Source organism: Eptatretus burgeri, chromosome 5 (genome assembly GCF_056783735.1).
Source record: "Eptatretus burgeri isolate ZD-2024b chromosome 5, Ebu_testis_v1, whole genome shotgun sequence".
Lineage (NCBI taxonomy): Eukaryota > Metazoa > Chordata > Myxini > Myxiniformes > Myxinidae > Eptatretus > Eptatretus burgeri.
In genome coordinates this window covers 98,543,829-98,570,033 of record NC_140965.1, presented here as the reverse complement: position 1 = coordinate 98,570,033, position 26,205 = coordinate 98,543,829, and the positions used below count along the sequence as shown (strand labels likewise).

Sequence of the window (26,205 nt, the reverse complement as noted above, 5' to 3'; positions counted from 1 at the left end):
TGTTATATTTTGAACATGAATCGGAAGACAAATCTGCCATTGAACAGTACTTTGTCTCTGTGTTTGTCCAGATTACACATCCACAGAGTGGAGTGAGATAATGATTTTTACTTTATTTGCCTGCATGACAGTCAAACAAAATTGAAAATCATTCTAAACAGGAAATTTACTGTTTTTTAAGGATGTCATAAACAATACCACACAAACAAATGTTGTGAATAACCAATGTAACATGTTAGATAAGGTGGTGTAATCAACACTGCATAAAACGGCGGTAAATTCTGGAAAACAAAATTTTTCATTACAACTTTTACAATCTACTTTATTTACATTGAATTATAAACTTGAACACTGTTGGACACAAATTGCCTGCTTAATACTTCGAAGAACCTCTAATTTTGCAATACAGTACTTGGACAAGTTTAAATAGGGTTGTGTACAAGACTGTTTCAAGGCGTTAAACGTCTGGATTTTTTTTTTAATTTTTAAACGATCGTTAAAATCATTTTATTAAAATTGAAGTATATAGTTGAACACAGCACGGGGTATTGTGCTCTATCAACTCCCCTAGTTTTTTTAGTTTTTTATTTTTCTTCTTCCCTTCCGCATGTAGCACCACGCAAGTGCCGGAGAACTTTGGAAAGATATTTCATTGCTTCCTATCCTACTCCACAAACTATTGCTTTGGAGAGGAGCTGGAGGACCAGGAGGGGGGCAGAGAGGTCGTGGTGATGGCACCAAGTTATTTTCTATGGCCTGTGAGCTGCTTTGTCTCATGGCACAGTGGGAGCAAAACAGAGAGGTGAGGAGACAAAGGTGCAGTTGATGGGTGGAGGTGCACCTTTTAATGGAGCGTGGATAATTTGTTCAAGGTTTTATTATCGAGGTATTTAATGTCTTCTAAGTTAGATTTTGATGTTAGGAGAAAAGTAAGATTTAAAAAAAGAAAAAAAGCAAATATAGTGAGTATACAGTAGAACATTCCAAGTTTATGGGGTGTGCATTGACAACTGTAAAATGTGGTGCTTTCTCCAGGCTCTTCTTCAAGTTATTGATCAACTGACATCCATCATCAGCATCTCAAGTCGTCTTCCTTGTCTCCGTTGTCAAAAGTCGACCCAGCTCTCGCTTGAGAACGTATATTCCATTCTGGCCAGCAGGTAATGGAAAATCCCATCATGTCTCATTTAATTGCCATATTTTTGGTTTTTGCATTCCAACCCATTGAATGCTCGGTGTTTTCTCTGCTTCCCCTTTACCTTACAGTTCCTCGTGCCATGTGACTCCCGTTCTTCTTTCTCTCACCCACGTACTGTACTCCATCTCCTCCTCCTCATCATCACTACTATCTTCTACGATGCCACCTGCTGCCTCTCAAATAAACGGCCAATGTCAAGGAGCCAGTTTGCAGAGGTCGTCTGCATGGGAGGGGTGGGACAAGCGGAAAGGGGGTGGGATGTTGGAGGAGGTGGGAGTGTGTGGAACAAGGGAGAAGTAGTCAATTGGTTTATATTGTGATTGCTGGCTTACCAGAAAGAAAATAAAACAAAAATATTTCTGCTCCACTGAGCCGGCTCTCCTTAGGTACCGTCCATTTACTCTGTGTTGCATCATTTCGACCAAGTGTCATTTACCACCACACTGGTGATATTTTGTCGACCTTGTCATCAATTTATGTATATTTTACTGTTGTGAAAATTTATGAATTATTTGTTTTCCTTTTTTGCAACTTATTAATAAAAAAACAAGCAGTCATAGACTGATACTTACGAAATCGTCAACTTGACCTCTGACCTTGTCTAATAAAGCTGTCTCTCGAGAAGGTAGCGATGCAAACCAGAAGTTTCTACGATGATTCTGTACCAAACCATTAAAAATCTAATCAGCACTAGCCATCACCCGCCTGAATCACGTGGTGAAATTTGACATAGGTAGCTTATTCCGTTCTCGAGTTATCGTGCCTACAAACAAACAAACAAACAAACACACACACAAACAGATGACGGAAGTCATCAATATACTTACGAAATCTAAAGATTTCGTAAGTAAAATAGAAAAGCTGCAAGGGAAGTTTGACATTACGATGAGCAGCACGCACATCAAACTCGGATACTGATTTGGTCATTAAGTCAAATTCACTTTGAATGCGTTAACAAATGATATGCACGCATGATATTTCATTGCTTACTACAAAAGGTTGTTTTTTTTAATCTGTAAAACGTTTTTATGTTCAAAATGTTTTTTGTTTTTTTTATTAAAGAATTATATTCTGCTTTGTTTGTTCTATAGTTCTCTCATTGTGTGCTTTTATGGAGAGACAAAAAAACCCCTTTATAAATTATTCCTATTTTCGACCCCAAAACTATCCTTTTGCTCTTTTTTTTTCTTTTTTTTTTTTTCTTTTTTTTTCTCAAAATACAATTTTTTGCGGTGTTTAATTTCTGTCAATTTCCCGGAGTATTTATCTATGTCGTTACAGCATCTACTTTAACATGCGAAGATCTGGGAAAGTGAAAAGAACAGAAGCTGCAAATATAGTTGGTGTACAGGCTGTAGTTGGGATTTTCAGATGTGTTTATTTGTCATGTATTGGGAATAAGTGTTATAATGTTCAATTTTACCCTGGTTTTTCAGAACGCTGAAGTAGCCTGGTGTTGGCTCAGTGGTTTGGGTGGCGGCTTGGGATCCTAGGGTCCTGAGTTCAAGACCCGTCAGCCGCTGAATTCATACACCAGGGGGTTGACTCAGCCTGTCATCCTTCCGAGGTCGGCGAAATGAGTACCAGTTCCAGTGTGTGTACTGGTCGAGGGGCCACTGCATCAGCGACACAGTCGCGCTTCAAGAAATGATAGCTTCCCCGGCAGCTAAGCTGCCATACGACCGCCACCAGAACGCTGAAACCTCTTTAGACAGTCTGTCTCTTCTCTTTGTATCCTATTGGCCCTGTCCTTGTAATATATTTATGCAGGTCTCTTCACGAGTTGCATTGTTGGTGGAACATAAAACTGAGATTATTGTAATAAAAGCTTTTTGACGTCATCTTTTGTGAAACAATTGTCTTTGTGTCCCCAATATAGTTTGATTTGTAAGCAATGTGATCCCCCCCATGACAGCGATTTGATTTGTGCACAACTGAACCCATTTGATACTGATTTTGATTGGAGGAGTTTTGTCTGGCAGCTTCTGAGCCTGTGTTTACCAATATTCCTCTATTCTCTCACTAGCACTGTCTAATTTACTTGCCTTTGATTCTTTGCTGAATTTGTCTGTCAGCTTCATATTTTGTTTTCATTTGTTGTACTATCTCCATCTTCTATGCTCTATCTATCAGGTTCTTGCTGAGACCAAGGAGATATGTTTCCAATGAGTACAGGACACACATGGAGAGATGTCTTTCATCAGATCAAACTTTCATGATATGCTTAAACACGAAAGAGTTCAGTCATTGGATTTGAATAAGCTACGCACCAATACAGTTATTTAAGCCATTAATTCCATGAAAGAGCACAGAAGATGAGAACCTTCACACAAGCCTTTCATCTTGATGTGCAACGAATGAAGATATATTGGGTCAACAGTCTCCGATTTCTCATTCTACAAATGTAGAAATATGTTTGTTCGAGGGAGGGATCAAGGTATATTTTCCAAAAATAGATTTTTTTTTTCACTTGCAGGATCAAGAATGAATACAACACCAAATTTGTGTCTGCTTGGAATTCAGAAAGCTATTTGGCTCTGAAGATTCAACTGTACACAGAGAAAAGAACAAAATTTTAAGTGGAAACACGAGTTACTCATAATTACCCTCACCAGAGGAGAGGGTATTGCGTTTGGGTTTTTTTTGGTTTATTTCTTTGCACAGAACATGAGTGTGTGTATGAATTACATCCATCCATCCATCTATTGGGACCACACACTGTGCAGAGTGTTGGTGCTGCTGAAGCAGTCTCCTGGGCTGTTGGGCATAATTCTGGACGGGTCGCCACTCTGACGCAGGATACCAGCAAGCTGGTTCTCATTTTGCCGAACTCGGAAAGATGACAGGCCGAGTCAACCCCACCTGGTATTAATTCAACAGCCAAGCAGGATTTGAACTCAGGACCCAAGCCCACCACCCTAGCAATTAAGCCAACACCAGGCATAGTATGAATTACATAAGACCACTAAAGTACCCCATAGACCCTTTACAACCCCAAGACGCATTAAAACCATGAAGACCCTGTAAAACCCTTGAGACACTGAGAGTCCGAACACCCTTTAGATGCCTAATACCCTTTAAGACCCTCTATATCCTCTGATCCCCAAAGACCCTCAGACTCCTTTCTACTCTTTAGACCTAATACCTTGTAGACCCTTTTCTACGTTTTAAAACCCTTTAGACCCCGTCAAACAATTCTGACCAGATCTTAAATTACACCGTTTAGACCCCTTTGACCTTTTATGACACGACCATTTTGACCCTTTAGATCTTCAGACTATTTGACTTTTACAACTAAACCATTCAGACCTTCATTGTGTAAATCCTTTTATTTATTTTCCACACAAAAGAAGTCCTGGTGAGGGTCTGCAATCTCTGATTTCTCTTGCTTGTTAATATTGCATCACTTACACACACACACACACACACACAATATATATATATATATATATATATATATATATATATATATATATATATATATATATGTGTATATATGTTATTGTGTATATATATATATATATATGTATATGTATATACATATAGATCGTGGATCCTCGTGGAGGATCTCTAAGTCTTACTCACGTTGTTGTTCTTCATCTTCTTGTGGACTTTTTTGTTTCACAGCCTAAAGTTTTCATCGAAACTTCCTGAAACTTGGCTTATATATGTAAAAATAACCTGCGCAGACAGTAACCATCTCCGATTTTGGAAATTCTTCACAGAAAAAAAAGTTGACATCATTATATCGCCGCTAATGGAAATTGCCTGTATAGTGGGGCAACTTAGCATAACAATTTTGCATTTTGTGAGGAAAGCACCAAATTTGGCACACTAGTAGCCTATCATATTATGAACAGATTTGGGTATTGGGCCATGTCAAAATTTTTGATGGCAGTGGAAAATGGCTGCCACAGCCATCAGCGGCTGAATTTGAGATGGCCCAATATCCAAATCTGTTCATAATGTGATAGGCTATTCGTGTGCCAAATTTGGTGCTTTCCTCACAAAATGCAAAATTGTTATGTTATATTTAGCTAAGTTGCCCCACTAGTACCATTATCTCCGAAACTAGGCAAGCTATTTGAATTTTGTTTGCGGGAATCAAGCTGGGCATTAGCACAGATAATTTATCGCAAACCTGAAACATCACAATGACGTCATATTCGTTTTTATGACGTCATCATTAAGAGGACGAGGATCTTTTCTCATTTGAGTTTGTTATATTTGCCGGTGGTCTGGGGGTGTTGGGAAGGGGGACGACGACGAGGATGACGTAAATTTCGATGTAAATGTGTATCGTGTGGCGCCGCCTCCAGGTGGGAGAGGGTATTACAGTACAAGTCGAACCCTTCACAGCACTGTATTCCTGGAAGCACGTTTTCCAGTGCAGTGAGGTGTTTTGAATTATCAGCAGTGGGTGTTTTATTTTTTTGTTACATGCACGTAACCCAGGTTTTTTTTTTTAATAATCGGGAGCAATTGAGGTAAGCGTCAGTTGCATATACACCGCCCAAATAAAAGTACATGTCAGAAGAACGTCGACTTCTGCTAATATTAAGAAAATATTTAGTTTTGTAAATAAACACACGATATAAAGTTAAATTTGTTGCTCTGAATCGGCCTCGCTTCGCATAACAGCAAAAAACGTGCGCTCGTTTTACCGAAAATACACTATTATGGGATCATAATATCGACATGTGACTGCAGGGAGGGAAACGAGCACGTGGAGCAGGTAATTTGGAAGCTTGCACCGCAGGTGGCGCTCCACGTTGCCATGGAAACGGTGCCTGGGCCTAGAGCCGCTCGGTGACTGAAGCGGCCCCTGTATAAGAGATGCGGTTTGAAATGTTTCAAAATCTCATCGACATTCGATGCCGGACCGTCGTGCTGCGTTTCATTCGTTGTCTTTTGATTTAACCTGCCTCGCGGGGCTTCGTGTAACACGCACAGCTCGGCGAGCTCGTCACGAACAAGCGTCGGACTTGGTGTGGTGAGTATGTTCGCACGACTGGATGATGGGAATGATGGAGATGATGGGGATGATGGAGATGATGGGGATGATGGAGATGATGGGGATGATGGAGATGATGGAGATGATGGGGATGATGGGGATGATGGAGATGATGGAGATGATGGGGATGATGGGGATGATGGGAATGAGCATTTACGGTTTGATTTGGCTTCATTGTGAAGCACTGTTTATGGTTGGTGAAAAAATGGCTTTTCGAAGTTTTCTCTCACTTTTTTTGATGTAATAGTACGAAATTTGCTCGTTTTTTTTAGCTTGTTTACTTTTATATTAAATATATGTTCTTCCTTCGAAAGTTTTTTTTTTATTTTATTTTATTTTAACATTCATAAAATGATCTTGTGACAATGGGAGCTTTTTCGTTACGAAACGAGGGACCAATGGATGTACCAATACACCGCACACAATGGTGACCTTAAATAATATATATGTGCTTCCTTCAAAAGTTTTTTTTTTTAACATTCATAAAATGATCTTGTGACAACGTGATGAGCGTAATGTGAGCTTTTTCGTTACGAAACGAGGGACCAATGGATGTACCAATACACCGCACACAATGGTGACGTTGAATATCTTTTTTCCCCCTGAGGTAATTAATCACTGTCTCTTGGAGTTTATTTTTTAGTTGCTCACTTTGTACGACGAGAAACACGTTGCTGCCTAGGCGTGGCCGATGGGGAAAGGGCGCCATTTAGTTACCAATGACAGGACACGTTGCTGCGTCGGCGTGGCCGGTGGGGAAGAGATCCTCAGTTACCAATGACAGGACACGTTGCTGCGTAGGCGTGGCCGTTGGAGAGAGATCCTCAGCCGCGTTCCCCATTACGGGTTACAAGTTACAACGTACGGACTTCCGAATAATGATGACTTGGTCTATTCTAATAATTTCTCGATTTCTTATGTGCATTTATGGAAAACACAATGCCCCAATCCAGTCGTCGTTTTCAAGATCGAAGGAACTGCCTGTGTGGTTGTTGTTTCTGGCACGAGGTTTGAAAGTTTTTATTATTATTTTTTGTTTTTGCACGTACGGGCACGCGAGAGCGAAGGAACGGCCTGTGTGGTTGTTGTTTCTGGCACGAGGTTTGAAAGTTTTTATTTATTTTATTTTTTTTAATTATTTTTTGTTTTTGCATGTACGGGCACGCACTAGTTTGTAAAATGAGTCAAATTCACGTTATTTAATTAATTCCACGCTTAAAAAACAAACAAAAAAAAAACGGGGATATTGTAATTGGCTCTGTCTGTCCATCCATTACCCTGTCTCCTCCTAAAGGGTTGTGCAGAAATTCCGTTATGATCACCACGTGATACGAAAGTGCAAGAGCAGCATCAGTTTTGGCCCCGCCCCTTGGCGGAACCAAACGGTGAAATACCCCCAAAATGGGCACATTTAAAAACCTTTTTTCAATGAAACTCTGTAGGGGAGAGTGAGGCAAGATGGTCCCTTTTTTGGTTTTGCCATCAGATGATTTGCCAGCCAAACACCATTCAATTGCCATTCGTTAGTCCATCTATCGCCCCAAGTAACAGCCCAATTTCGAGAATATTAGAGATCATTGAATGTCTATAAAAGGCAATTCAAAATTTGTTGTCGACATGCTCAACTTGCCCCACCCCTGGGGCAAGTCGATCATCACGATGGGGAAAGATGATCATGGTCCTCAGGAAAAATGAGGACAGTCAGAGGACAGATGTGTTAGAATTTTAATGAACGGAAAATAATTCTTCATATATATATATATATATATATATATATATATATATATATATATATATATATATATATATATATATATATATATATATATATATATATATATATATATATATATCTGGGATACCAACATAATATTTCCAAAACATTGTCCCATACACAACTGGATACGAACGTCCATTTTCATGTCATTTATCTTTGTGTTCCACTCTTGATGTCTCAATTCGCAACTCGCACTGACTGAGATCAATTTTTAATACCAGTTGCTTTGATTTTCTCTGGCTTCCCTTTTAAAAATTCAGGTGGAGGTAGTTTTTTAACGATGTCCTCCTTGGAAAAAGTCCCACGATGAACGTAGGTTGATCGAAGTTCATATGAGAGGGTACTTTGCGGAGAAAGACTCTCTCATATCCATCGTCGTCGATTGCCTCTACACGCGCTATGTACAGAATTGATTGTGTTTTTTTTCCCCATCTATTTTTGTAATTACAGTCTCCTTCAATAATATAATTACTGTCATCTGGCTCTGAATTTTTGTCTAGAAGCTGGAAATCACCAGCATCAGCATCATCCGATGATTCACTGTTGTTCTTCTTCTGGTGAAGACAAAACCTTTCTGACGCGGCTCTTGGACACATTTGTCCTTGTTAGGTTTCGTCTGGGCAGATTTGGCGGCTCTACGGGTCTTGGCATCGCTCTTATTCTGCTCTAGTTGTTTTCTGACTTCCGTCTCGGCGGCGATTGCATTTCTCACGGTTGTATCCATCTTAATCTGTAAGACACAATGAATGAATACCGTAAGAAAACGATGAATAAAAACAGGACAAGATGATCATGGTGTGGGGCAAGATGATCACCTGATCAACTTGCCCCACAACCAAGCGATCATCCTGCCCCACCACCGCCATGTATAGAAAATCGTCTGGCATTCATAAATTACAGCAATGAGCTAGGCAAAAGTTACATGCAATATGGGCATATAAGCTACGTATGTACCTATATACAGATACCATTCCTCCTACACTTATTCATTGAGATAATACGTACTCACCGATGATTCGAAAATTTTCTTTTTCATGAGGAAAATGATGTTTTTGTGATAAAACGAACGCAGCGTTTTTTCTCATCATGCGCCTTCCACAGTGGAATTGTAGTGAATCAATCTATCATTGGGTGGCACCACTGTCCAATGCGAGCTTTATTGGAGTTGTGAGAGGGGGGTGATCATCTTGCCCCACTCTGCACTACATGCAATCAACACTGGGGGACAGATGAAATATTTACCGATTTACTTGTATATATTTTTTGATTTCATTTCTGGGTTCATGCCCCCAAGGGGTGGGGACTTAGGGTCACAGGGGTCAAAAAAGGGATAATTTTTAATCTAATTGTGATGTTGAGTTCAATTTCGCTTTCCTTGGAATTTGCTGTTTCATGGCCAAGATTGTTGTTTGATGTCTATATTTCGCGGGCTTTAAAGAAATTGCTTTTGTTTCTTCGTCGCGTTTGACTTTGTTGGTTCGTGGGTGCCAGCAGTGACCACTATTTTCATTGTGTCTGTGTGTCTGTTTGTGACTCTCTCCAGAGCATAGCTCCGTGACGTTTCATGCGATCTTGGTGAAACTTGGACACAAGCTCGATATCATGGTCGAGTTGTGTCTTTTGTATGAGGGGAGTCCCACGCCCCTTGTCGGCGGAGCCACGCCCACTTGAACCTTTTATTTATTTTTATTTTTTTTCTCGCAATTTCATTTCCTCGAAGCTGTGCGTAATGTCCATAAGTACAACATATAAAAAAATCCGATTTGATTTGGTCAACTTTTACGGAAAAGATAGATTTTTATGCTAGGGCTTCCTCAAAAGCTTGTTCGAAGAACGGAGAGCTATAGCGATACCACCGGCGTGAGCGTGAGCGTGAAAATGTTAAAGTTTTTGGTGGAAGTTATTTCCTTTCTAATGTTTTTATCTACCACACTTTTTTTTACTGATTACAATATACAAATACATATATTTCTTTAAAATTATTTGGATCAGACTTCACTGCAATGCTATATAAAAAATATTATTAGACTAGTCTTTTAAAAACGATAAATGTATAAACAGGCGAGCATTGGGTGGCTTTGACACCAACTCTCTGGTTTCCTTATGGATGCACTTTTTTGATGTCATTCACACTCCATGATGATGACCTGTCCACCACACTCTTTACTGAGCGTTGATGCTGCTAAAGCAGTTTCTTGACAGGGGTTATTCTGGGTGGTTTGCCATTGCCTTCCCAGCAGTCAGTGAGGGCAGGAATTTAGAATTTGTTCAGGATGTGCCGGCGATAATTCACCTTCGCTTCTCGAAGGTCACCGTGGAATCTTTAAAATCCACCAAACTAATGCTGCAAGATGGGATACGAAGATTAACGTCGTCCACGTGGTTGCTCGCGCAGTGATTAATCACCCTGACTGCGAAACACCAGGATGACGTTGCACAGCCGGACTGAGGTTCAAACCCAGGCTAGGCAGCTCGGAGGAGAGTGTGCATGTATCGATCGGCTATCCTGCCAACCCTTCACACTCTATAATACATCATGGTCAAGTCACAGTTTATTGTTGAGAATGATTGTCACTGAACCTACTTCAGCAGTCCCAATGACTACTTAACCAGTTCAAAATATAATGAAAAATTTTTTCAGCAGGTGGGCAAGATGCCGACCGAAGATGCACGAAAGACCTTCCTCATCTCAATGGCTGCAGAGTTCCTGGGGATCGCGGCTGATAAAGTCACGTGCAAAGAGCTACAAGAGAGCTCAGCGTTGAACTCATTTCTGGAGGATGGCAGTGTGGGTATGTTGGTGGGCTGTTGTGATGCCGGTGAGCTTCATCTGGATAATGAGGTGAGTAGATTAGAGCAAGCTTGGAAAATCTATTCCTTATTAAAAATGATAATTTTCACTAATTTGAATTTGGAATAAAATGGTGGCAGAATATCCCGAATGGTGTACGCACTCACCTGTCGGCTGTCTAACCCTTGTTTGAATGCCGGCCCAGCTATAAACGGTCACTCTTGTCATCAAATTTTCAACAAACCTTTATGATGAGAATATGGAGAAGACATTAATAATTGGGTCAAAATGTCAAAGAGCGGTCATAGTAAGTAGATTAGAGCAAGCTCTTGTTAAACTGGATGCTGCTGCGCACCGTGAGACGGCCAAGTTTTTATCACCTCCGTTTTTCTTTATTTATTTACCATTTGTGCTTCAGTGTGTCTGTCCAGTGCTCAGGCCATAACATTCATCAAATGAGCTCTTGCCATCTAATTAAATTATTTAATGGATTTCAACTCTTTAAATGCTGTTGGACATGATCATTGTCTCATGGGAACGTGCTGTTCGCCACGATCATGGCCCGCATCATTGTTCAACAATCTGAAGTGTTTGTTCCCATGGTTGCCTTATAAACACCACACAAGTTTCATCCAGTTTGCCTGAAAAATACCATATTTTCATATTGCATACTGGAAAAATTCAGCACTCGAACAGTTTAAAAGGTTAATTGTGTTGAAAATCCCCTTTGTCTATTTACTGATGACTCCACCCTCTGCTGTGACATCCCTCATCCTTCAGACAGCAAGGCCACAGCCTCTTCCCTCTCTTCAGACCTTGAACAACTCACAAACTGGTCAAACACTTGGAATATGTCTTTCATTTCATACAAATCTCACACTCTCACTTTTTATCTCTGAAAGGACAATCTGGCAAACCCTCCTATCTACTTTCTTAACAATTCTCTTGTGGAAGATCAGTTATGTTCAAACTCTTGGGTCTCACTATCAGCCATGGTCTTTCTTGGGCAAACCACATTTCAGGAATTGGCATCCAAAGCCAGCTGCCGACTGTGCGTCCTTTGTCGTACAAAGTCCTTCCTTGGCACACCTGAACTATGAACTGATAAGGTCTTCATCCAAAGCTTGATGGAGTACTGCTTTCTCCTCTGGGCTGGCTCCCCTGCCTCCCATCTTTCTCAACTTGACGCCGTGGAAACCAAGGCCTTCAAGATCATTGGAATGTCCAGCAATGAAGCTCAGTCGATGGGCCTATCACTTTGCCATCACAGACAGTTTTGTGGTCTCTCTGTCTTCTAGCACCTCCTTTCTGGTGTTGCACCCTCTGCTCTTTCCATGCTTCATCCTCCCAGGTCTCTTCAGGGCACACATGATCCGCCATCCACCTCCTTGTGCTGAAACTACCTAAATCCAGGATCACTGCTCATCTCCACTCATTTGTTCCTCTTTTTTCCCCCACCTGTGGAACCAACTTCCACATCCTCTTCAATCTAATTATTCCCTCAAGGTCTTCAAGACAACTGTTCATCACCATTTCAGATTGTCCCCAATCCAAAACCATGATCTTTTCCACCCTCGTTAACCCAACCCCACCCCTATATAATCTATCCTCCATCCAAATTTCCAGTTTTCCCTCCTTGGAGTTTGCTTTTGTATCCATCTTGTCCATACCATGCATCATCTTGTCCACCCCATGCAAACTCTTCTGTCCCTCATTTCTCCCCACATCCATTGTTTGTCCAATCTACCTCTATCTTGGCCTTCTACTCTGTTATTGGTGTTTCTCCCCTCTCTCCACTGTTCCTTTTGCATCTTGTTACGTCCTGATCTGTTCAGCAGTGCACCAGCATTCCACGAACCTCAACTTGTATATAAAAAATAATAATTGTGTTGCACTCTTTCTTTCACTCAGAACCAAAGCTCTGAGCTATTTATGGTGGTGCGAAATGTTGCACCACTGCGAAATGGTGGTGCGACAGACATCGGGTGACGGAGTTTGTATTTTGCATCAACATTATTCATGCCTTTTCTCCCATCATTTTAAAAGTGAATGTTGAGCTTTGTTTCCATGCACAGCTTTTCAAACGCAGTGCAGGAAGTGGCTGCCATAAACGGGAGACAGATGAACCCACGGACAGACACTACGGTTCACAATATCTATTAGATGAATTATTTGTTCTCCTTAAACACCACAAGGAACCTTGTGCCATGTTTCTTAACAAGGATTTGCAAGCTGTACAGCCATTGCTAGGGCCTAGTGATGTACATACTACTTACGATTCCATTATTTTCCTTTCAATTAATAATTTGTCTTGTGACAGGTAAATGCCGTGGAAGGGCGAGGAACTATCATCGTATTTTACAAAGTACATGCACGGCCCATAATGTTTGGAGACTTGCGTAACAACATCCTCGTACTGTCATTCTCCGGCTCTGCCATAAGTTCCCTCTACACAGCAGTGCGACAAGTATACAGCCCAATACTATTGAAGGTACTTTCATGTAAATAGGGTGATAACTGTTGGAGCTTTGGTTTTAAACCTTATTTATACTACCTTTGGATTAACTTGTGTGTTGTGTTTGCTTTCAATGACACACTTTTTGGTCTAGAATGACTTAAAAATATATTTTTTTTATTTTGTTTGTCAATGAATCCTGTGCGGGTTGTTTCTGCAGCATGAGTGGTGGGAGACAAACAGTGAAAGCCGTTTACACAAGCTGCTTATGGAGCTGCAGGCTGTGCTGGGCCGCCTTGCTCGCTTAGGTCCCGCTAGTCAGCTGAGTGATTCTATAGATATGGAAGAACATCTTTCAGGTATTAATCATAATAACAACAATATTGTGCATTTGAGCTTGAAGTAGTTGTCCTTGTACAACAGTAATAACTTCTTCTTCTTGCGTATGGCAGCTTAGCTGCCGGAGTAGCTATCATTTCTTGGAAGCGCGACTGTGTTGCTGATGCAGTGCCCCTCAATCAGTACACACTGGTACTCATTTCACCGACCTCGGAAGGATGACAGGCTGAGTCAACCCCCTGGTGTATTAATTCAGCGGCCAACGGGGCTTGAACTCAGGACCCTAGAATCCCAAGCCGCCACTCTAACCACAAAGCCAACTCCATGCTTTATACAGTAATAACTTGGAAGCATCTGAAAATGCAAAGCCTGTCCAAGTCATCTTTGTTATCCAGACTTCTTCTTCTGTATGCTGAACATGATTGAAACATAAAAACTAGAGGGGGAGCACTCGGTAGAGTGCAAAACCTCCGCCGCCAATACTGCTGGGTCACTCAAGTGAACCTGATATCCTATTCATTCAATTTGACGTCATCAGTGCTCACAGAGTTATAGTTTGCAACTTTCCCTTTTACTTTTAACTTTTACATACTCAATTCATTCGTCGTAACAAGATTCCTTGAGACAGAAATTGATTTTACATGCGTATATCCACCTGAAGTTCCAAAATCAGCTGCAATTATAATTTTGGCATGTTTTTTTTTTGTTGGAAATCACTTATAACATGTAGAAATGCAAAAAAAAAAAAAATCGAAATTTTGTTGAAAAAAAAATTTGCAAATTTTTTTTCCTCTAACAATTTTTTTTTTGGGGGGGGGGGGGGTTGGAAATCACTTAAAACATGTAGAAATGCAAAAAAAAAAAATTCAAATATTTTTTCAAATTGGCTGCCATAGTGGCCATATTGGATTTTGGACTAAGTCCAAAATCTAATGGCATGATCCTTGGACCAGACCTAACCCCCCCACCAAGTTTCGTCGAAATCCGTCGGAGTTTTTCCGTAATACTGTTCACAAACAAACAAACAGAAAGGGGTGAAAACAGTAACCTCCATCCATCTTCGATGGTGGAGGTGAACTGCAAGGGCACTCAGTAGAGCACATACCTCCGCCAAGCAATGCCTGATCCACGAGAACATATCGGGCCCAATATATTTTTGAGATATTGTGCTATATATCGTTTTTGGCCCTATTTTTCAGTGGTGAAGAATCACTTTAAAAACTCGAGTAGTCGGATCTTCATGAAAATATAATCAGTTCGTCCTTGTCACACGCCGAACCTGTCCACAAAATTTAATCCGGATCCGTCCACAACGTTTTGAGATATCATGTACGCAGCCAAACAGACAGAGAGGGGTGAAAACATAACATCCTTCATCTTTTGTGGCGTAGGTAAAAATGTTTACGATTATAGGCGACCTTTGACCTTTTTGATCAACAAAAAGAAAACAATCAGCTTCTTGCTTTTGATTGGTGAACCAATTCAGTAACCCAACATGCAAATTCTTAAAATTTCAGGTCAATTGGATGAAAATTGATGATTTTATGTGATGCTGACCTTTGACCTTTTTGACCAAATTATTAATTTGTCTTTTCCAGATTCTCATAATAAAGCGATGTTGAGAATTTGATGACCAAGCTCAACTGCTAAATGATAATTTCAGGTGAATTGAATGAAAATTGTTGATTTTAGGTCAGACTGACATTTGGCCTTTTGACCTTTCAACAAATTTATTAATTAGTGTTCTCCACATTCTCATAATAAAGCTTTGTTGAAAATTTGATGACAAAATCTCAAATGGTTAAAAAAAAAAAGAAGTTGCGACACACACGTGATTGCAAAACTCTATCTTGGGGGTGGGGGGACGGGCTAATAAGAACCCATTTGTTCATAATCTTTGCACAAGGGATCTTTAGTGGGGCAGTACTTAAAAATCTATGATTTATAAATTTGAATTGTTTTTAGCCAGCAGCCTGAATTACCCAGCAGCTTTGGTTATTTTAGTTTTAGCACTGACAGTCCAGTAATAATATTCAAACAGCAGCACATAACACATTGAGAAAAACTCATTTTACTATTGTGCTTTCGGGTTAAATAATGGGTTAAAAATACAAGTCTTTTATACAGGAATTATTATTCCATCGGATGAGTTTGAGTTCTGGGCTGAGGTTGCCGGATCTCTGGGACCTGGGCCGAGACGCGAACGAGCTCAGCATTTTCAAACGTTATTTCAACCGCTTGTCAAGGTACGTAACAGCAACACAACCACAGTTAACCTTCCTATACAGTATATTAGTTTGTTCAGCCACATGTTATTAGAGAAGAATGATGCAATACTATTGCATATGCTTTGCGAATGCCATTGAGCCATCATCCAACAGCTTTGCAATATTTTTGTGGTTGACATTACATCGCTCAAACGTGATATTGTAAGTACAGAAGAATCCATTTGCCACATTTGTATTCCCTCCTCTGAAATAGCATCTTATGATAGTGATTAGAATCATGCTGCTACTCTCTCTAGTTATTCTCGCACTGTGAAACATGGCAACTCGACGAGGGGCAGGACCTTGTGGATGTTAGCCATCAAGTTATTGAAGAGGTGTGGGGCCAAACAGAGCATTCACCATATCCTGAGAGCCGCATGCAGCATCTTTTGCACCTTATCGGTGAGCTTCAAATTCATTGCACAACCAAAATGTCATGCGGTCATTTTTGGTTCATAATTTCTTGCACGTTTCTCCTCTTGTTCCTGTTAGCTGGAGCCTTCTGCTGGCTGGTACGACACAGGTTATCAACACTTGACATATGGACGGGCTCTTTTGGCTTTGTGCAGCCGATGCTAAACAAGGCAGAGACAGTGTGTCGTGGCTGGTTAGATGCCTGCCAGCAACTCACAAGGCCAGGAACTCTGCGGCATTGGCATGGCGATTGTGTGCAGCCGGAAGAGCTTGTTGAGCTCGCAGACAGATTGCGGGAGGTCAGAATGATGCAGCAACCTATGATGCATTTAAAACCGGACTCGGCGTACCACAGCAGCTGTTTGTTGTAAAAAATATGGTAACATGAATGTCTTATCTGCAATGTCTCTTATGGTAGTTTATTATAATTTCAGGTGCAGTTGCTGCGAACAATGCTTTCTCAAGTTGAAATCCTGTTGTCTCCATTGGAGCAAGAAACACTGCGTGTCAAACAGACCCTTCAGCCATTGTGTTCCCAAAACCCATTTCACTATATCATGCACAATCAGGTAGTTTTCTTCTGCTTAGTCCCTCCCTGTTGTCAGTTTCCTCTGATAGCATTGCATGTTTCTGCATCTTGTTCTATTGCTCTTATATTTCGTTGAATTGTTTCCAATTGTCTTGCTGTTCAACCAGGCTCCTTGGCGGGCAGCGGTGAGTGAGTTTGACTCTGGTATGGTGCAAGCAGAACGTAAAGCAGCTGAGAAACTAGCACTCAGGCTGAGAGGAGCACAAGGAAGTGTGGTGCAGGTAATCACTCTGAGCTGACTTATCTCATATACACAAGTCAGATTTCTGGATAAATAAACACATGGTGTTATTGTATTGTTAAATGGCATCACCACATTACCTTCTGAAAGTTCATGTTATTCTGTATAGAGATTGTTATGTTTTCAACATTACTGTTCAACAAGTATAAAAGCAAGTTCAAAACAGCTTGCAAAATGCTTTATAGCATCACTCCTCTGCTGTCGTTCTGATGTGTGTAGCTGTTGGCTGAGTTCTTACGTTTCCGGGAGTTGATGGCACGCCCAAACGTGTCACACGCTCTGTATACTGAGAGGGAGACCTTGTTGGGTCGTTTGCTGGAGCACATCCGTGGTACATGATATGCACAGCATCTTAACGTTTGTTGCACACAATGGAGCTAGTTTTGTTGAAAATTTGATAAGAGCTCAAATGTGAAAAAAAATTAATGCCCTGGACAACCGCGCACACACACACACACACACACACACACACACACACACACACACACACACACACACACACACACACACACACACACACACACACACACACACACACACACACACACACACACACACACACACGTATATACGTACACACGAAGGTGGATACTTTGAGACCTGGGAGGACTCTGTTCCACCTTACGAAATCCGCATATGGAGATGACGACCAACAACACACGTGCCGTTGCAAAACCCCGTCTCTGCTGGGAGGGTGGACGGGCTAATAAGTCATGCTATCACAAGGAAATCAGACACAGGTGGAGGCCATTCAGCCCATCATGCCTGCGCCACATCAACACCACACCGATTTATCAACACCAGATCAAAATAAGAAAATGCAAAATGTTTTTTGTGTCATTTTATATAGTCTTTAATATACAGTATCTATTGTCTTTTAAATACAGTACTCACAGACACGTCTGAGTGGCTTTCATAACTGGTGTACCTTAAGCCTCTAATAAAGCCTGTTGTTGACTTAGTGGTTAGGGTGGCTGACTTGGGTTCTTTGGGTCCTGAGCTTGAGTTCTGTTGGCTGCTGATTTAACACCTGGTGGGGTTGATTCAGCCTGTCATCTTTCCAAGGTCAGCAAAATGAGTACCAGTGAACTGGTATCGGGTCACAACATCAGCGGCATAGTTGCGTCCCAATAAAATGATAAGTACTTGGCAGCCAAGCTGCTATACACAAGAAGAAGAAGACGAAGTCTCTAATAGCAAATACAATCAGCACTGTAATATTCAATAAAGAAACAGTTCATCATGATTAATTTGTCGCAATTTAAAATGGCCAATCAGTGTGATCCTTGAAAGATACATCATGGCGATAGAGTTTTTAAAACCTAGCAATGATTTAGTTTCCAACAAACACTTGTGTAAATCACATCTGCAGTTTTGCATGCACCAAATCTATCATGTACCTCATCAAAAGGTGTAACTAATTGCTCTCACCTTTCAAAAAGAGCAACCACTAGGTTCAGGTACCCTGACTAAATTTTAAAATCCCTGGCCAGTCTGAGGGTTGCTTCAGCAGCACCCTGCATTGCCTATCACAATCTGCTCAGGGTACATTGTCAGCGAGGAAAACATTCACACCCAAGGTTTTGGCACCTTGATGTCCTCCAGAGAGGTATTACAGCAATTACTAGAGTTCAGAGAACAGGATACCCTGCATAGTGTTGAAGTATATACTTCAATTTTAATAAAATTATTTTAAAGATCAGTAAAAAAAAATCCAAATGTTTTAGCGCAACTGAAGCAGTACTGAAGTAACCCCCCCCCCCCAAAAAAAAAGAAACACAACTTTTATGCACTGTAATAAGATGATGTTGAGTCACAATTTACGAGATGGAGGCTTTATTGATCACCATAGAACACAGTGTCAGTCAGCATTGTACATAGCCATATCGCTGACATCTTCTTCAATCCGACACTGCACCGTCTCACATGCCACACCCACTTCCTTGGGGTTGCGCTTGACAGCTCCTATTGCGTACATCACCCTATTGAATATGTCCAAGTATTGCAAAATTGGAGGTTCTTGGAAGTATTATGAAGGCTATTTGTGTTTTTCAGTGTTCATGTTTATCGTTCAATTTAAATAAAGGTTTAAAGGTGTAAAAATGTATTAATTCGGGATTTTACCACCATTTTATCCAGGTATTAATAATCATAAACATAATAACATGACCGCCTTTGCCACTCCCTTAGGGAGTGGGTGCTTTTAGTAATAATGATAATGATTATTATTTTTTTACTTTTTGATTTGACATCAAAATTGATTGCAATAATTTTCTTCTCTGCAATCCATTATTGTTGTAATCTACGATTTCAACAAACTACCCACAATCCTTAATCTAAACAATCAGAGAGACATAACCTTGACCACAAGTAAAAAAGACAAAATTTAATCGCCCCGTTGTTTTAGTAATTTTGCTGTATCAAGTTAAAGGGCAAGCCCATATTTATGTACAACTAAAATGGCCGCCAATCTACTAGTTGGCCATCTTTGATCAGATCGCAAATTAAAGTGTACACCATCATGTACTGTGCTTGTGCCAAGTTTAAACAAAATTGGACCATGCATGTCTGAGAAATGGTTGGGGACACATTAAAGTAACAAAATCACCACCAGTCAGCCATCTTGGATCTGATCTCAGAAAAAAAAAATGATGTGCATATGTAAGCCATCATTCATTATTTGGGGGCCAAGTTTTAACAAGATCGGTGAATGCATGTTCGAGAAATGGTTGCAGACGTGTTTGACACTTTGTTTTTTGTTTTTTTTCTACAACTTAAATGGCCGCCGGTCTGCCATCTTGGATCTGATGTCGGGGAAAAAAATGATGTGCATATGTACACCATCATGTGTTGTTTTTGCCAAGTACGAATAAAATCAGTACATGCATGTCCGAGATATGATTGCGGACGCATGCACGCACATCCGGGCACCAAAATTGAGACCAAATCCATAAGCCCCCATTTTGGACTAAGTTCTACAGGGGCTAATAATGAATAACTAAATGGTTCATAGAACACCTTACCCCTTGCAGTGTTCAAGTATATAATTAAATTGAAATAAAATAATGTTTTTAAAAGTCGTATAAAAAAAACACCATTGATCGTGTCTTGTGCACCACCTTATTGCTAAACAGAAGGGGTTTGAAAGTGGCAAAAATGCGATTTGTGTTCAAGTGTAGAATTATATTTTAATAAAATGGAGACTTCAAAGGTCGTAGTAAAAATTCTGGAAGTTTCCTGCTGTAAAGTTTTTTTTTGCATATTTTATTGTGATTTGTGTCAGGGCCTGTGGAACTGTCCTTTTTTTGTGTGTTCATAACAGTTTTAGTGGGTATTTGAGTTAGTTTATTGAAAGAAGTAGGGGGAGGTCTCATGTTAAGTTCAGCATTAAGTCAGTTGGGGCCTTGGGAGCATGGGGATAAAAAAGGGTTAAAATAGAGACCAAAGGAGAAAGAAAGAGGAGTTCGTAAAATGTGATAGTTACTCAATGTGGGCCACGTCAACAATGGGGGAAGCAGAGGGTTCTTATTGTTGTACGAAGTGTGAGGAAATAGCCCACTTGAGGATGGTTATTACAAGGTTGAAGGAACACATAGATAATCTGCAACAAGTAGCAGAGTGTGAGAAATTTGGAAATAATAGTTGGTTACGGTTGTGGAGTGAGGTTGCTCAGGATATTGGAAGTGGTGACGGTGCAACGCGGGCAGGCAGTGGTGACGGTGCAACGGGGGCAGGCAGTGGTGACGGTGCAACGGGGGCAGGCAGTGGTGGCGGTGCAACGGGGGCAGGCAGTGGTGGCGGTGCAACGGGGGCAGGCAGTGGTGGCGGTGCAACGGGGGCAGGCAGTGGTGGCGGTGCAACGGGGCAGGCAGGGGGGGGGGTGCAACGGGGGCAGGCAGTGGTGGCGGTGCAACGGGGGCAGGCAGTGGTGGCGGTGCAACGGGGGCAGGCAGTGGTGGCGGTGCAACGGGGGCAGGCAGTGGTGGCGGTGCAACGGGGGCAGGCAGTGGTGGCGGTGCAACGGGGGCAGGCAGTGGTCTTGGTGCTGAAATAGAAATTGGTAGACACAAAGTATGGGAGACAGTTTTTGTGGGTGATGAGATTATTAAATATGTGGATTCTTCATCCTGTAGGAAGGATTGTAGACATATACTTCTGTGTAGTTTTGAAGGAGCAGGAGTTAGGGACATTGAAGGAAGGGGAAACGATATTGTATTGGGTCATGGCAGGAAGTTGGTTGTGGTACACCTGGGAGCGAATGATGGAGAGAAAGTTTACTCAGAGGTTTTGAGAAATAGATACAGGATATTGGGTAAGCGGCTGAAAGCAAAGGGTTGTGAAGTAATGTTTTCTGGGATTCTCCCGAGATGAGGTAACAATATTAGGAAATTATGAGCAGAGTAATAGGCATCAACCAATGGCTGGAAGAATGGTGTAGGGAGGAAGGTTTTACATTTAAGAAGCAGTGGGAATCATTTAGGGGACAAAGGGAGTGTTTCCAGAATGATGGCCTTGTGTTCAATGGAAAGGGGGCAGCAAGGTTTGCCGTGGGAATTGAGGAAGGAATACAGGCTTTTTTTTTAGGTCAGTGGAAGGTGGAGAAGATATGAAGGAAGGAACGGATGATGTAATTGGGATGAGTAAGGCCAGGCAAGAAAATAGAATTTCAGGAAGGGAAAAGTTAAACATATTCTAGACCAATGCCAGAAGTTTAAATACTAAGATGGATGGAAGAGCTTGAAGCCAAAGTGAATGGCAAGGAGTACGATATAGTTGCAGTGAGTGAGATATGGTTTTAGGAGGAGAGTAACTGGAGGACAGGATTAGAAGGCTACAAGGTGTATCGGTGTGATAGGCAGGAGAGAATAGGAGGAGGCGGAGTAGCAATCTGGGTAAAGGACAGCATTGCATCAAGAGAAAGGGGTGACATTAAGGAAGGAATAAATGTTGAGGATTCTGTGTGGGTTGAGATTAGATTTTGTAAATACAGTAAGATACTGGAAGGATGCTTTTATAAGGCTCCGGGTATGAAGGAAGAGGAGTAAGGAGGAGTACATGAATAATTCAAAAGGGCATGTGGTAAGGGAAGAGTATTGATTATGGGGATTTTAACTTCCCAGGGATAGGTTGGGTCCAGGAACAGGGAAAGGGAAGAGCGGGTGAGGATTTCCTAGTTTTAGCCCAGTTTGTAGATAAGCCCACGAGGGGGAATGCAGTGTTGGACCTCTTTTTAAGTTACGATTCCAATATGGTGGAGGAGGTGGAGGTAGGGGAGCATTTTGGAGCAAGTGACAATAACATTGTGTGTGCAAAGATTCTGTTAAGGGTTAGAGTTCAGGAAAGTAGGGAAGGCTATTAGATTTCAGGAAGGCAAACCTTGAGGGTATGAGGAGAGAATTTGGTGATGTTGATTGGGAGACTCTAACAACAGGACAATCGGCATCAGAGAAATGGGAAATCTTTAAGGACCAAATGTGTAGAGTGCAGAGTAAGTATATTCCAATGAGGTGTAAACGTAGAAGCAGAAAGAGGCCAGGGTGGTTGAGTAGTGAGATGAGGAATGCTATTAAGGAGAAACAGAAGGTATTTATTGGGTTTAAAATATCAAGACTGGAGTTGTATTTATCTCACTATCGGAGTAAACAGAGGCAAGTTAAGAAAATATCTCGGCAAGCCAAAAGAGAGGATGAGAAGGACATGGCTAAGAATATTAAACATAATAGCAAGGCTTTCTTTGTATTAAGTCTATCAGGGGAAGAGGACAGGTTAGGACCAGTGTGGGCCCATTGAGGAATAGCACCGGGAGAGTGGTTAGTGATGAAAGTGAGATGGCAGGCTTATTAAACAGGTGTTTTTCTTCAACTTTTACACAAGAACAGTCAGGAGAATTGCCAATAGCTGACAGTATCTATCAAGGAGGTGAGGAAGGGCTTTTCAAGAAGATCCTGGTTGGAGTGGAGGACGTAAAGGAACAGCTAGGTAATCTGAGTAGATAAGGCTCCGGGTCCAGATAATATGCACCCGAGAGTGTTGAGGGAGGTGGCTGAGCAGGTAAGTGACATGTGAATGGATATTTTCAATCGATCCCTGGAGCAAGGACAGGTACCAGAGGATTGGAGAGCAACAAATGTAACACCATTATTTCGGAGAGGATCCAGAGAAGAATTGGGAAATTGTAGACCTCTTATTTTGACTTCAGTTGTGGGGAAGGTGTTAGAGACATTAATTGAGGACCAGACGAGGAAGCATTTAAATAAATACAAACTAATTAAAGGTAGTCGGCATGGGTTTACCAAAGGTGGTTCCTGTTTCACAAATCTTTTAGAGTTCTATGAAGTGGTGTCTGGTTGGGTGGATGAGGGAAAGGCAGTGGACATAGTATATCTAGATTTTAAGAAGGCATTTGATGAGGTACCACATCGGAGGTTGTTAGACAAAGTGAGGGCTTGTGGAGTGGCTGGTCAGGTAGCTAATTGGATTGCATACTGGCTTAGTCATAGGAAGCAAAGAGTGGCTGTGAGTTGGAGGGTGTCTTGCTCGGATGATGGAAGTAGTGGGGTACCTCAGGGATCAGTACTCGGATCATTACTCTTCATTATTTACATCAACGATTTGGATAATGGGGTGACGAATAAGCTTTCCAAATTTGCAGATACCACAAAGCTTGAAGGTCAGGTGGATAGCAGGGGGGGGGGGAGGGTGATGAGATTCAGGAAAGTATTGATACTTGTATAGATTGGGCAAAAGATTGGCAGATGGCATTTAATCTGAGCAAGTCTAAGGTGTTGGGGATGGCAAAGAACAATGAAAATAGAGATTACCGGATGCAAGGAGTAATTTTGGAGTGTGACACACAGGAGAAAGATCTGGGGGTGGTAATAGATATGAGAGGTAAGCAGGCAGCACAATGCCAGGCAGCTACAGGTAAAGCAATTAGGTGTTAGGATGTATTCGGAGGATGATCAATTATAAATCAAAAGAGGAGGTGTTAACATTATTCAGGAATTTAGTGAGGGCCACATTTAGAATATTGTGTGCAGTTCTGGTCACCACAGTTCTGGAAGGATATCAATGCCAAAGAGAGGGTTCAGCGCAGGGCTACGAGATTGATTCTGGGACTAGCTTGATTCAGTTATGAGGGGCGGCTGAAGGAGACAGGGCTCTACACACTAGATAGGAGGTGGTTACAAGGAGATATCATAGAGATGTTTAAGATAATGAAAGGTATAGATAAAATTAAGTGCAGATGAATTATTCAGCAGAGTAGACAGTGAAAGGACCAGGGGCCATAGCCTGAGAGTAAAGAAGAGGAGAGTTAAGATGGTAGCAAGGAAGGGGACTTTCACTCAGAGAGTACTCAATGCAGGGAATGGTCTCCCTGGAAAGGTAGTGGTAGCAGAAAAAGCAAATACGTTTAAATTAGAATTACATAGGTACCTGGAAGTTCTGAAGATAGAGGGGTCTGGGGATGTTGACAGGACTTTTAGGTAGTTTGAGCATTGATAGGTGATTGTGTGCATGTGTACGGAGTGTTAGCGGTGAGCGTCTCGTCATGGGGTGTTGTGTGTTTTTAACCAAGCCCATAACCCCTCTCCTGAGGGGGTGGGGGGAAGAAAAGAAAATTACATGAGCTACAAAAACTTAAAATAAATAGATTTCAAAAATAAAAATATGCTTTTTATTCCTTGGATGTTGTGTAGATAAATTAGTGTGGTGATCGTGCAAGAATGATGGACTGATTAGCCTCACCTGTGTCTGTTTTCCTTGTGTTTCCTTGTGTAAACGCCATTTTCTTATGCACCAACTTATTTAACACGTTACATTAGTTATTCGGGCCTGTTGTTTGTGTCTTTTTTTTGACATTCCTTAAAAACAGAAAGGCTCCGGTTTGGAATGATCTTCAATTTTGTTGGACTGCCAGACAGACAGTAAAAAATCAATAAAATCTCACTCCTCTCTGCACATTCGCAATTGGGACAAATTCAGAGCCAAAGTACTGCTGTACCGCAGGTTCGTTTTCTGATTCATGTTCCAATTTGTGTTCAAAATGCAACATTCAATTGAGATTAAGTTGTTCCTCGATCATAAACTGATGTGTGTAGATGGACGGACAGATGAACAGACGGACAGAAATGAACCAATTGCTTATACCCGTTTTTCGCTTCACATACGTGGGGTCATCATGGTATTCCTGTATTACGTATAACATTGCTGTATTTTTATTTGGTGTAACACGTATACATGTGTTCGACGTACTTAACATGTGTTTTACGTAATTGCTACATATAACATTGTACATGTAACATTCATGTATTTTTTTTTTAAATTTACTTTGTTTTCCATTCCAGCACTACGGGCTGACTTCAGACAATGCTGTCATGGAACACCAGGTGAACCCGGTGGTCCCCTAGCAGGCAAAAACCTGCCGGAGGTGGTAAATAACATCGTGTGGGTTCGGCAGCTCGAGGCGAAGGCAAGTTTCTTCTCATGCAAGGAAGACCTTCATGAGCAATTTTGATTTTACTCTTATTGCAAAGCCAGAGGCTTGCAATAAATTTGATTTTAACTTCACACCCGTGACCTAATCATGCCAATGTGGTTTGATGTTTTAAAATGCTGAGGCAAATATCGTTTCAGAGATGAAATCAGAATGTAGATTGAGTTTTTTTTTTTTTTTTTTTTTTTTTTTTTTTTTTTTTTCCCTTGCCCAAGCAGTGTTCATTAAACACTGATTGTTCCCAAATAATCCCACTATTGTTATATTCTTTTGTTAGTCTTGCAATCCCATTAGTTATTTTTGTTTTGATTTATTTATTATTATTAATAATCTAGGTTGGAGAATCCTTGTCAGCAGCAGATATGCTGCTTGGAGATTTGCCCGGCTTTAAGACTTTTCAGGGTGACTGTGAAGCTTTGCAGAGCGAATTGTCCATCTTCCGGTTGGAAACCTTTGAGGGTTGGACTCGAGAAGTGCAAGCAGCTCTATCTGATCCCAAAAAACCTCTCGGGCAAGTACCACTCATTTAAGAAGTCTGGGGTTTGAATAATTCAATCTTGATTATTGGAGTTAGACAAGGTTGCTTGTTTCACTACTTTTGCTTCAGGTCCTCCCCTGTTGGT

At 41.1% G+C, this 26,205-nt stretch overlaps 2 protein-coding genes across 10 annotated transcripts in view; both read left to right on the top strand.

The window, feature by feature from the left end:
* LOC147027034 (uncharacterized) overlaps positions 1 to 3,039 on the top strand; it is a 57,683-nt gene extending 54,644 nt beyond the window's left edge. For both annotated transcript variants that reach the window (XM_085883104.1, XM_085883105.1), the window contains 3 exons: positions 614 to 802; positions 1,036 to 1,160; positions 1,267 to 3,039. In XM_085883104.1, the coding sequence (XP_085739230.1) occupies positions 614 to 802; positions 1,036 to 1,160; positions 1,267 to 1,498 (546 nt within the window). In that variant the 3' untranslated portion in view covers positions 1,499 to 3,039. The remainder of the gene's footprint in view (positions 1 to 613; positions 803 to 1,035; positions 1,161 to 1,266) is intronic.
* Positions 3,040 to 5,920: 2,881 nt separating this feature from the next.
* DYNC2H1 (dynein cytoplasmic 2 heavy chain 1) overlaps positions 5,921 to 26,205 on the top strand; it is a 326,677-nt gene continuing 306,392 nt past the window's right edge. For 5 of the 8 annotated variants that reach the window (XM_085883079.1, XM_085883081.1, XM_085883080.1 and 2 more), the window contains exons 1-12: positions 5,934 to 6,191; positions 10,634 to 10,831; positions 13,101 to 13,271; positions 13,456 to 13,594; positions 15,702 to 15,820; positions 16,099 to 16,243; positions 16,334 to 16,554; positions 16,690 to 16,824; positions 16,952 to 17,065; positions 17,305 to 17,416; positions 25,434 to 25,558; positions 25,918 to 26,093. In XM_085883079.1, the coding sequence (XP_085739205.1) occupies positions 10,643 to 10,831; positions 13,101 to 13,271; positions 13,456 to 13,594; positions 15,702 to 15,820; positions 16,099 to 16,243; positions 16,334 to 16,554; positions 16,690 to 16,824; positions 16,952 to 17,065; positions 17,305 to 17,416; positions 25,434 to 25,558; positions 25,918 to 26,093 (1,646 nt within the window). In that variant the 5' untranslated portion in view covers positions 5,934 to 6,191; positions 10,634 to 10,642. Of the gene's footprint in view, positions 6,192 to 10,630; positions 10,832 to 13,100; positions 13,272 to 13,455; positions 13,595 to 15,701; positions 15,821 to 16,098; positions 16,244 to 16,333; positions 16,555 to 16,689; positions 16,825 to 16,951; positions 17,066 to 17,304; positions 17,417 to 25,433; positions 25,559 to 25,917; positions 26,094 to 26,205 lie in introns of all 8 variants that reach the window. The other 3 variants (XM_085883078.1, XR_015058641.1, XM_085883083.1) reach the window with 3 other exon arrangements.